Source organism: Sceloporus undulatus, chromosome 5, assembly GCF_019175285.1.
Source record: "Sceloporus undulatus isolate JIND9_A2432 ecotype Alabama chromosome 5, SceUnd_v1.1, whole genome shotgun sequence".
Classification (NCBI taxonomy): Eukaryota; Metazoa; Chordata; class Lepidosauria; order Squamata; family Phrynosomatidae; genus Sceloporus; species Sceloporus undulatus.
In genome coordinates, this window is record NC_056526.1 from 15,004,248 (window position 1) to 15,016,913 (window position 12,666).

The 12,666-nt window shown below is 40.3% G+C and overlaps 1 protein-coding gene across 1 annotated transcript in view; it reads left to right on the plus strand.

Annotated features, from left to right (window-relative positions):
* PLCZ1 (phospholipase C zeta 1) overlaps window positions 1-12,666 on the plus strand; it is a 55,774-nt gene that overhangs the window by 13,000 nt on the left and 30,108 nt on the right. The window contains exons 4-6 of the mRNA XM_042469731.1: window positions 3,902-4,054; window positions 9,883-10,098; window positions 11,834-11,990. Coding sequence (XP_042325665.1) covers window positions 3,902-4,054; window positions 9,883-10,098; window positions 11,834-11,990 — 526 coding nt within the window. The remainder of the gene's footprint in view (window positions 1-3,901; window positions 4,055-9,882; window positions 10,099-11,833; window positions 11,991-12,666) is intronic.

Sequence of the window (12,666 nt, forward strand, 5' to 3'; positions counted from 1 at the left end):
CGCCTCCCTCACGCAGCAAAACAAGGCACCTAAGATAGGGCCCGAACAGACAGGCTAAAATAAAGCTGCTTCGGGGGACTTTGGAGGTATACTGTTTAAATGATTCATGCATCCTAAGAGGCTGGAAGCTGTGCCAAAGCCACACTCCAGTTCTAAGGACTGGTGCACAGCTTTGGCGCAGCTTCTGACCTCTTAAGATGCATGTGTCATTTAAACAGCATACTTCCAAAGTGACCTGAAGCAGCTTTATTTTGGCCTGTCTGTACAGGCCCATAGTTTCTACTTTCCTTCTAGTATATCCCTGAAGTATCTCTGTTCAGTATCCATGCACTCAGATGCAACTAGTCCAGCTTGGGATGAAGCACAAGTCCTTGATTGAGTAGACAGAAATATATATATATATTTATGTTATTTTTTATTATTTTATACACGTTATTTCACATTCGAGTTTGTCATAGAATTTTCTAACATAAATTACTCATATATCACACAGTAGTATTCTTAGATAGAGGAAGTAAAGAAAAGAGCAAAAAAACAAACAAACCACATTTTCATCTTCAGCTCTAAAGAAACAATTTGCTCTCTGTAGTCTAATGCCTTCATTTACGGGAACCACTTTCCCTTAATTTTACCCCATATTTTTTCATATGCTTGATTAGACCTCCCCGTTGTGAGCAATGTGAGTTCATAATAAATTCCTGTACTTTACATTTCCAAACTAGTAATTCCGGTATAATACTTGTTTTCCAATAGAGTAGATCGAAATATTGTGACGGTTTCTACAGTGGCCTCAGAGATATCATCATCATAACAATAACAACTGATTTATTTGTATCCTGCCCAATCACAAGGAATCCGGGCGGGTAACAAAAATAAAAAATACATTAAAAATACAATAAAATTCAAAATAATCCCTTCCCAGCCCCCCATCCCAGTGCTAAGACAAACAATATCAATAAACAATATAAAAACATTAAAATGGAGTTAGTTTAAAATTGGGGGGGAAATTTGGCAGACAGAAAGAAGGACAGTTAGCAGTCGCATTCATATATTGTTCAGGGAGGGGAAGTTAAGTTGGGAAGGGCTACCGGAAGAGATCCTTAAGGGCCTTCTTGAAGGCTGTAAGAGTGGAAATGCGGCGGATCTTCTCCGGCAGATCATTCTATAACTTTGGAGCAGTGATGGAAAAGGCCCTCTGGGTAACTGAATTTAGCCTGGATTTTTGAGGCTGAAATAAATTCTTTGTAGAGGACCTTAATGTGCAGGATAGACAGTAAGGAAGAAGACATTCCCTGGACCCAGGCCATGTAGGGTTTTAAAGGTAATCACACCTTGTATCTTGCCTGGAAACTAATTGGTAGCCAGTGAAGGGAGTTCAAAACTGGTGTTATATGATCATTGCAAGAAGTACCCGTGATCAATCTGGCTGCTCATATTTGGTACCAGCTGAATTTTCCGAACTTGGCACAAGGGTAGTCCCATGTAGAGCGTATTACTAGAAGTCCAATCGAGAGGTTACCAGCGTATGTACTACTGTTTCAAGGTCTCTCAGTTCCAGGAAGGGGCACAGGTGGCATATCAGCCAAAGCTGATAACAAGCACTCCTGACTGTCACATCCACCTAAGCAGTCAGCTGAAGCAACGAATCAAGGAGTACCCCCAAGCTGCGGAAAGAGTCCTTCAGGGGAAGTGTGACCCCCTTCCAGAACTGGCTGACATAGCTCCATTCCCAGGTTTGGGGTTCCTATAGCAAGTACCTCCATCTTACCTGGATTCAGCTTGAGTCGGTTTTCCCTCATCCAGTCCATTACGGCCCCAAGACAGGCATTCAGAGGAAAGATGACATCCTTAGTCACTGCATCAGTCCGAGACATAGAGAAATATATTTGGGTGTCATCACCGTACTGATAACACCCCGCCCCATGTCTCTGGATGATCTTGTCCAGCGGCTTCATGTAAATGTTAAACAGCATGGGAGACATGATGGTGCCCTGAGGGATGCCAGATTTTAGCTCTCTTTTAGAAGAGCAACTGTCTCCCAGCATCACCATCTGAAATCTGCCTGAAAGGTAGGAATGGAACTACTGTAAAACAGTGCCTCCGATACCCAACTCTCTCAGACGTTCCAGAAGGATACTATGGTCTATGGTATCGAAGGCTGCTGAGAGGACCAAGAGCACCAGCAGGGTCACAGTTCCCCTGTCAATGCCCAGACAGAGATCAACTAAAGTGACCATGGCAGTCTCAACTCCATATCCTGTCCTGAATCTGGTTTGAAATGGGCCCAGAAAATCAGTTTCTTCCAAGACTGCTTGTAGTTGATTGGCGACCACCTTTTCGATCACCTTTCTCAAGAATGGCAACAACGAGACTGGCCTATAGTTATTTCTGTCAATATCTACATCAACAGAGGGAACCACACACAGCTGTGCCAGTGAGGCTCTATTAGTACAACCAAAGTCTTCTGCTGAATCTTGAGAACATCTGCGCAGTTGGTGGAAAGATATAGAGAAAGCCCTTCGGCCAAGGTGCTGTCAAAGGGTCATAGGCTTCTGCACCTCTGCTTCCATCAAGGGAATATAACCGTTTTAGTCTGGTATTACTTCCACATGCAAATAAATATATCTGTAATGTTCCCAATGATCTGTTAAATTGCTGAAACTCTAGAGATTAAATGCATGGTCCATTCTCTCAGATGAATTTTGTGCCTGGTGAGATAATCTGCCTGAACAGTCAGTGTTCCTTTCAGATAGACAATCGAATTAGATTTTAGGTTTCTCTCAGCCCAGCTGAACAATTTATTTGACTGCTATTAGGGGAAGTGAATGCAGACCTCCCTGAATGCATATGCATGCCTTCACAGTCATGGTATTTGTACTCCTTAACATGTCCCTTGATGGAAGTTGAAGAGGTCAACAGTGCTAACTACACAGCCTTCAATTTTAGATAGTTGTTGTCATGCCTCCTATCCAGTGCAGACCATGCACCCTGAGCTGCATGCTTGGTGCCACGTGGCCCCCAGCTACTGAGGCTTGCATCAGTTGTTACTTGCACTTTTTAGCAATAGCAGTAGCATTTACATTTCTATACCGCTTCACAGTGAACTCATCACTCTCTAAGCAGTTTACAGTCTGTAAGTTATTTGCCCCCAACTGATCTATGAAAAGATGGAAGGCTGAGTCACCCTGGGGCCCTCCGGGATCAAACTTACAACGTTGTGGCTGCAGTACCAGCATTTTTAACTACTGTGCCTTAAGGCCTCCCTGGTGGCTCCTCCTTTTTGTCTTATTGCCAAAAAAATGCTTTTGTCTAAATTGTAGCCCCTTTAGCCACCATTTTAACACTCTTCTCAGAGAAGCAGGCAGTGCCATCTTGTAATGAGTCCTGTTTCCTATTGCCATCTGGTGCAGTAACAGATGTCTGCAAAGCTAAGTAAATATATAGACTACTTGGAGAGTGTTTGCAAGTTGCAGCAACAAATCAATTATTGCAAGTTTTTGCTCCACTAAGTGTGGTGGAATTTGTACACCATCTTTCCTCTTGCTTGGAGCTGAAGCCACCAAAACTGAAGAATTTGCACTCTTGTTTTCTTCCTGGATATGGCTCATGAAAACTCCTGAGATCTGGTAAACCTAGTGTCATATGTTTGGTGCTTGTCACTACTGGGCAGCAGTCTTCTGTACTAGCTGCAGCCCCTTGTAGTTTGGAGAATATTGCTATTTTAAGTTTTGCCTTATAGCAGAAAATAAGGGATTCAGAAGCATCATAAGAGGCCATGGTGTTATTTTGTGCCTTTATTGCCAATAATTTTGTGTACCTCTTGAAATATTCCTTGTTCTAATTTTATATGTTTCTTACTTGTGAAATGCAGAATCATAATTGCCTTGAATTGTAATTTTAGGTCTCTGATTATCCTCTGATACTGTCTTTGGATGACCACTGCAGCCCTAAACAGCAAGAAGTAATTGCAGATTATCTAACAAGTATCCTGGGTGACAAGTTGGTTACATCTACAGTTCATGATGAGATGCCAACTGAGTTGCCCTCTCCTGAGGTAACAGCAATAACTTTCTTTCTTGTAAAACATAATTGGGAAGAAATTGTTGTGGGTGGTATGGGATTTACCATTCTCATCCTCACATTGCATGTGGTATACGTTTTTGTCAGTTTAGAGTTATAATCTGCCCTTTGTATCCACAGATTCTTTATCCATGGATACAACCATCAATGGCTTAAAAACATTCTTAAAAATATAAATTCTCAAAAGGAAACCTTGATTTTGCTATCTTATATAAGGAATGCCATTTTACTATGCCACTGTATTTAATGGGACATGAACATCCACAGATGTTTGTTTGTTTTTTTTTACATGAAAAATTATGTGCCAGAAGCTAGTGCTAGATGTACAGATAATCCTAATTAATATTAATCACATCAGTGTACATCTCTGACAAAACTGTTGCATCCCTGACAAAATTTTGTTTTGAATGAGATATGAAATAAGAAACATAAAGAGAAAAGCCAGATTTTATTCCTATAATGAAGAAGTAAGAAGAGAAAACAAGGGGCAGATACTTTGGAGTTTATCGCATCGCGTTCCGAGAACATTTTTGGAACCCGATTGGAACGGAACACTTTCAACTTTACCGCACGTTTTTGTCCCCATCGGGTTCCCATCGGGTTCTGCATACCCCTCAAAGTGTTCCATATGTGTTCCTCGGAGGGAACGGATGAGAAAGTGATCCAAGCTTGTGGAAACGTTTTTAAAACGGTCCAAGAAATGTCAGAGCGGTAATGTAATCTGTTCTTACTTCCGTTCCCATGTTCTGCCTTGTTGTGATTGGCTGAAAGGACTTCCCTCCCTGCATTCCGTTTCCCAAGCTCTAGCCTGGCCCTGGCTGGGGCTCCTCGACTGCAGAGTCCTCCAAAGCCTGGCTGGAGCTTGAGAGAGGCTGTCTCCCCAGCTCTAGCCTGGCCCTGGCTGGGGCTCCTCGACTGCAGAGTCCTCCAAAGCCTGGCTGGGACTTGAGAGAGGCTGTCTCCCCAGCTCCAGCCTGGCTCTGGATGGGGCTCCTCGATTGCAGAGTCCTCCAAAGCCTGGCTGGGACTTGAGAGAGGCTGTCTTCCCAGCTCTAGCCTGGCCCTGGACAAGGTTTAAAAATGTAGGACCTTCTTTTTAAAATTTCCTGGCCAGGGAATTTAAAAAAAAAGTCCTACATTTTAAAACATTGTCCTACATTTTCCCAGTTTTGAGGTCCCCAGGGATGGCAACCCTATGTTTATGTATATGTATAACATTTATATATGTGTGTGTGTGTGTCTAAAAGTATACATACAATATATATACAATATACATATTTTAAATATGTAATATATACAAAATATATATTATATATAATATAAATATATTACACACAATATATACATATATATGCATATAATTTTTTGTATATATAGATTGCGGACTATATGTGTGTATACGTGTGTGTGTGTGTGTGTGTGTGTGTCTATATGTATCTTGTATATAAAAAGATTAGGTTGTGTTTGCACAAATATCTCCCTGTAAAAGCCTTTTGTTCTGTGTATGTGGTACTCATGAACAAGAATACACTGTTACAAATACGCATGTGCAAATATTGAAACGTTCTCATACTTATCACGCTTCCTATAAGGACAAATGCAGTAAATTGTATTCCTGTAACGTTCTCGGAACGCTTTACATTTTCGAATGCGATAATATCCGTTCCCATAACGTTACATCTTGAAACGTTTTGGGAACAGAATAGAAATGTTTCAGGCACTGATGCGATAACCTTCTTTATTCTACAATGGCTGGAATTCCCTCCTTCCCAAATCCTCATACATAGTAAATCAATTTACAGTTACTGTCTTGAATAATATAGTGAATTTGAAGTTACACATATCTCTTTTCACCTGAACTCAAGAAACTTGAGCAGTACATGCAAGATGGCATTATTTCCCAGGAGCTCAGTTTTATATCTAATAATTCTCTCTTCATCCATTTGTTCTCCTTTTGCAATTAAAAACAGTATGCTGAGCATCTGTATGATTAAATTCTCTTCATAAAAATTCTTACATTGTACTCCTGTGTAGGTTTTAATGGTACACAGTAGCTGAAAGAAACTGCTCTTTTAACCCATATAAATAGAAGTGCGAAACTTGCATGTTTAAGCTCTGTGCTGAATGCTGATCCTGTTGGCATAAAGAACAGTTGGCTTCAGTGGGTACTTAGAATTTTTTGCTTGGCAGCTTTTCTCATGCTACATTCCACGAAGTGTAGGCTTGCACACTAGCAGAAAATTCCAACTACATCACCAAAGCAGGTATCCCAGGATTCTGAAGGATGGAGCCATGAGTGTTGTATCAAACTGTTGCAGTTGAGCAGTGTGGGTATATCCTGGGTCTTTCTAAGGTCATCTTTGAAGAAGCCATTCAGAATGTCCTGTTTATTCTGAAGCCTAAAATGTGGCTGATAGAGAAAGATTAATAAAGTTGGAAATAGGGCCATCAAGGGCCATTGAGTTCAAGCCCCTGCCATGCAGAAAGACACAATCAAAGCACTCCCGACAGACGGCCATCCAGCCTCTGTAAACTTCCAAAGAAGGAGACTCTACCACACTCTGAGGTAGTAATCTGGGTGATGGTCTCATTTCCCAAGGCAATCTGTCTCATACCAACGTAGTTTTCTTTCAAATATTAATTTAGGATTGTTTTTGTTGACCTAGGCCTTTTTATTCTTTTCTGTTTTAATCCCTGTTACATGTTAGTGCTTTTAATTCTTGCTTTATTTCTTCACTGTTTTAGCTCCCCATTTTTATTGGATTCTTTTGAGTCAACTTTGTGTTGTATTGTATTGTATTGTATTGTAATGATTTTGGGTTTAGTGTGTTTAGATCTTTGTACTATATTGTATTGCAATTCTAATTCAAGAAGGTTAGACAATTGTTTAGTAAGTGTTGAATGAATTAAATAATGATAAATAATAAATATCTCTGCATAGGATGTGGCCTCTCCTTCTTTTATGCAGCAGGCATTTGCACACCAGGTAAATGGGCACATATATAGATGGGAAGATACTGTATATATTCATGTATAAGTCTAGAAATTTTAGTAAAAAAATTGACCCCAAAAAACCTGAGTCGACTTATCCATGGGTCGTTGTAAATACTGTACTTTATCTCTTATAAAAAGGGAACCATCTCTTTGTGAAAGACAAAAGTGTAATCTGTCCTGAAAGCACTGACACCCCCCTGTTCTCTCATTCATCCAGTCTTTAGTGAGCACAAACAGTTATGCCTGCTGGAATTTTGTTAAGTTCTTTGGCATCATTTTCTTTTGCTTCATCCTATAGATCCTTTGTCACATGCCTCTAAATTTTACTCTCGACTTATACATGGGTCATATCAAAATCCATCCTTTTAGCCCCCAAAACCTGTCCTCGACTTATACATGAAGTCGACTTATAGTTGAGTATATACAGTACTTAAGACGGATCTCTTCCAGCGGGCTTATCCATCTGACTTCTTATAGGAGATCTTTAAGATAAAATGCTTCACTTTTGGTTATGATGTATGTTTTCTAAATGTTTTAGGTGTTCTAGATGTTTTAGCTATTTTATTGACTTAATAATAATGTCAGTGCTTTATTGATGTAAGGTACTGCACTTAGGGCAGAAAAATAAAATGCACAGATATAGGATGGGTGACACCTGGCTGAATGAAACTACGTGTGAAAGGGATCTAGGAGTCCAAGTAGACCACAAGTTGAACATGAGTGAACAGTGCGATGTGGCAGCTAAAAAGGCCAGTACAATTTTAGGCTGCATCAATAAAAGTATAGTGTCTAGATCAAAAGAAGTAATAGTGCCACTGTATTCTGGTTTGGTCAGGCACCACCTGGAATATTAGTTTAATAATTAGTTTTAAAAGGATGTTGAGAAACTGGAGCGTGTCCAAAGGAGGGTGACTAATATGGTGAAGGGGCTGGAAACCATGTCCTATGAGGAACGACTTAGGGAGCTGGGGATGTTTAGCCTGGAGAAAAGAAGATTAAGAGGTGATATGATAGCCCCGTTTAAATATTTGAAGGGATGTCATATTGAGGAGGGAGCAAGCTTGTTTTCTGTTGCTCCAGAGAACAGGACACGGAACAATGGATGCAAGCTACAGGAAAAGAGATTCCACCTCAACATTAGGAACATTAGTTTTATTTATTTATTTATTTATTTATTTATTTATGGTATTTATACCCCACCCTTCAGCCCTAAAGGCTGAATTATTATTAATGCAAGAGATGTTTATGTAACTAAGGAATATACTTCACTAATATAGCAAGCTACTAGCTGAACATCATTATCAGTCTTTCTATGCAGGATGAACAAGTAATGTTCTAAAGCTTATTAAATGAAGGGAATGCTGTGGATATAGTATATCTTGATTTCAGTAAGGCTTTTGACAGGGTTCCCCATGACATTCTTGCAAACAAGCTAGTGAAATGTGGGCTAGACAATGTAACTGTTACATGTAATTTGTAATTGGTTGACTGGCCGAACCCAAAGGGTGTTCAAAAATGGCTCCTTTTCATCCTGGAGAGAAGTGACCAGTGGGGTCCCACAGTGTTCTGTCCTGGAGCCAATGCTATTCAACATCTTTATCAGTGACTTGGATGACAGAATTTGAGGTATACTTATCATATTTGCAGATGACACCAAATTAGGAGGAGCAGCTAATACCCCTGAGGACAGGATCAAAATTCAAAATGACCTTAATAGATTAGAAAGCTGGGCAAATCTAATAAAATGAATTTTAACAGGGAGAAATGTAAGGTACTTCACTTAGGGTGGAAAAATGAAATGCACAGATATAGGATGGGTGACACCTAGCTGAATGAGATTATGTGTGAAAGGGATCTGGGAGTCCAAGTAGACCACAAATTGAACATGAGTCAACAGTGCGATGTGGCAGCTGAAAGGCCAATGCAATTTTAGGCTGCATCAATAGAAGTATAGTGTCTAGATCAAGGGAAGTAATAGTGCCACTCTGTTCTGCTCTGGTCAGGCCCCACCTGGAATACTGTGTCCAGTTCTGGGCACCACAATTTAAAAATGATGTTGAGAAACTGGAGCATGTCCAAAGGAGGATGACTAAAATGGTGAAGGGTCTGGAAACCATGCCCTATGAGGAACGACTTAGGGAGCTGGGGATGTTTAGCCTGGAGAAGAGAAGGTTAAAGGGTGATATGATAGCCCCGTTTAAATACTTGAAGGGATATCATATTGAGGAGGGAGCTAACTTGTTTTCTGCTGCTCCAGAGACTAGGACCCGGAGCAATGGATGCAAGCTACAGGAAAAGAGATTCCACCTAGAATCATAGAATTGTAGAGTTGGAAGAGACCACAAGGGCCATCCAGTCCAACCCCCTGCCATGCAGGAAATCACAATCCAGCATCCCCGAGAGATGGCTATCCAACCTCTGTTTGAAGACCTCTAAGGAAGGACCTCAACATTAGGAGGAACTTCCTGACAGTAAGGTCTGTTCGACAGTGGGACAAACTTCCTCGGAGTGTAGTGGAATCTTCTTCCTTAGAGGTCTTTAAACAGAGGCTGGATGGCCATCTGTCGGGTATGCTTTGATTTAGATGCATGGCAGGGGGTTGGACTGGATGGCCCTTGCGGTCTCTTCCAACTCTATGATTCTAAAGAATTTTGCTCTGGCAGATAGAGTAACTATGAGGTAGAATACACATACTGGAGACTCTCTACGTGCTGTTTACTATTTTTGTTTTGCTAATCTTGAAATAATCTTTCATCTTATTGTTTCTATGATTAATGATACTTAATACTATCAAATTTCTTTTCTAAGGCACTGAAATTCAAAATAGTGATAAAAAATAAAAAACTTGGAACACTTGAAGAAACACTTGCAAGAAAGGGCATAGATAGCCATGGTCAGGCAGGAGAATTTGAAGAGGAAGAATCAAGTGATGAGGAGCAAGATCTTTCACACCCTAAGCAACCCTTGCTTAAGAAGAGACAAGCGCATTGGAAAGGTTCAGGCCCAGCGTATAAAAAGCAACGAGTAAGTATGATGATGTAAAATTAAAATGCTGAGCTGGAAACAAATGTGTATTGTTTTGCTTATCTTTGAAGAATTATAGATAGAGGTAGAGACCCCAAGGACCATCCAGTCCAACTCCTGTGATACAGGAATACACAATAAAAGCAGTCCTGACAAATGGCCATCCATCCTCTGTTTAAAAAGCTTCAAAGAAAGAGACTCTACCACAATCTGCAGCAGCATATTCCACTGGTGAACAGCTCTTATTGTCAAGAAGGTCTTCCTAATGTTTAGGTGGAATCTGTTTTCCTGTAGTTTGAATCCATTGCTCTGTGTCCTAGTCTCTAGATCCTCAGAAAACAGGTTTGCTCCATCATCAATATGACTTCCCTGCAAATGTTTAAACATGGCTATCATGTCACCTCTATGATAGTAATCTCCATAATTCTGGTAAGGAGATTGAAAGAAGCTGAGAGGCAGTGGGCTATAGAGTCAAACTATGTAGTTGAAATTCGAACTAGGATTTTCTAGTTCATGCTTTGGCTCTATTCACATGGTGAAAATAAACCAGGATGAATTTGAGTCGAACCCTTGTCCACACGCACCCCAAATGCACCCAATTGAGTTTTTTTGGGGGAGGAAGTACCAAAAAACCCACTTTTCCTGGAATATTCAATAACAGGTCTTTTCCTGAGTTTTTAAAAAAGATTTGTATCATCGACAGTGTGAATAACAATATGAACAAACCTAGATTAAACTGAGTATACCTTGAAAATATTTCAAATACATTTGCATCATCAACTCTTTGGCAGGACAAGGCTCCTCCTGGCCAGCTTTATGAGGAGATCCTCTTCCTCTTTCCCTACACACCTGTTGCAATGAGCTAGCTTCCTGGAGCTTTCCGGGAGGAAAGCATTGTGTTCCCTCTCCATCAGACTTTGGAGGACAAGTACAGACCTGGCAATTTGGGATCTGCCACCCCACCTCAACCACCGGCTCCTGCTCCGAACTTGGAGAGATGCAGATCAACGCCATTCCATAAAGTTAATAACAAACCCGGAATGCATGAGTGAGGTTCTTCACATCCTTCATGTGTCATCTAAACACCACGCCCCGGATCAGGCTGAGGGCAGCTTTTGGCCTGTCTGTTTCAGGCCATAGTGTCAGAGTAGGACTGTGGATACCAGGTTTAAATGTCCATTAATTCATGAAGCCCATTTGACTAGTATCTGTCTGTAAGTCTAATTAGGGGTGTTTTAAGAAATAGTGATAGGAGGGAATCATGTGTACTGCCTTGAACTCTTTAGAGGAAAAGTGGTATATAGATGAAAGTACAGGTTAGGTATCCTTTATCTGAAATGCGTTGGAACAGAAGTGTTACTGTTACGTATTTTGGATTTTTTTCAGATTTTGGAATACCTGTATTTGTATTGTACATAATGAGACTGGAGAAAGACAGGATCTTTGAAGTGGTGGGAATCCAACTGTATGATTCCACGGCTAACACCATTTTACAGATCCTTGTCTCTCCAGTTTCACAAATATAGTACAGGTACATAGCTAAAAAGTTTTGGATTTTGGAGTATTTCAGATTTTGGAATTCTGGATAAGGGATACTCAACATGTACGGTATTTATATTAATTTTCTACTTCAACTGCTCTGAATATAAATGATCTCACAGTTGGGTATAAATACTGATGAAATCTTGAAAAGATAATTCAGAGTACCTTCAGTTGTCTTTCATATTATTTCTAGATGAAAAAAATAAACATTGCTGTGGCACTGTCAGACCTTGTGATTTATGCTAAAACTCGAAAGTTTATAAGCTTTGAAGAATCCCGAGAAAAGCAGCTTTTTTATGAAAATAATTCAATTGGAGAGGCAAAAGCCCGAAAGCTGGCAAAACTAAAAGGTAATTCGTAGAATTCAGTCTGATAAAGTCTGATATTGCTGTCTTCTCTTGCTTAAGCCATCAGAACTGTCAATAAACTTTATGAGGCAGCTTGTCATACAGGCTGGCAGGTGATGAATGTTTCAAGTGTTGATTCATCACTCACTATGAGTTCTGTGGCTAAACGTTTGTGTTAATTAGCTGCTGGTGAGTACCTTTTACACATACTGAACAGTATAGGAAATGTGAAAAGTAAATAAAGGGAAGTTTGTCTTAAAATAAAAACCTGAAATAAATAACTACGGGCAGAAATATACCAGCGGAAGGGGCAGCTTGAAGCCACCCCTTCCAAAGGCCGATTGGAGCCATGGCAACTGCACGCTGCAGACCCAAACCGCTTTAAAGCCATCCGAAAAAGGAGCAGCAAAAAACCCACTCCCTTTTCAGTTGGCAAAAAGCTGGCTTTGCGCCCATGAGACGGCCAGAAGCTGACTTCATGACACTCGTATTTCATTCAGAGTTTTCAAAATGAGTTCAAGAGGGAACCCTACAAAATATAGTTTAATCAGGTTTATTTTTGATCACAAGTCATGGTAGACCAGAGTAGAGAGAATGGAGTGTGAATTGTGGTCTGCTTTTATATAACCTTCTTCCACTGTTTCGGAGGGATGACATAAATACAATCCGCCCTTCATAT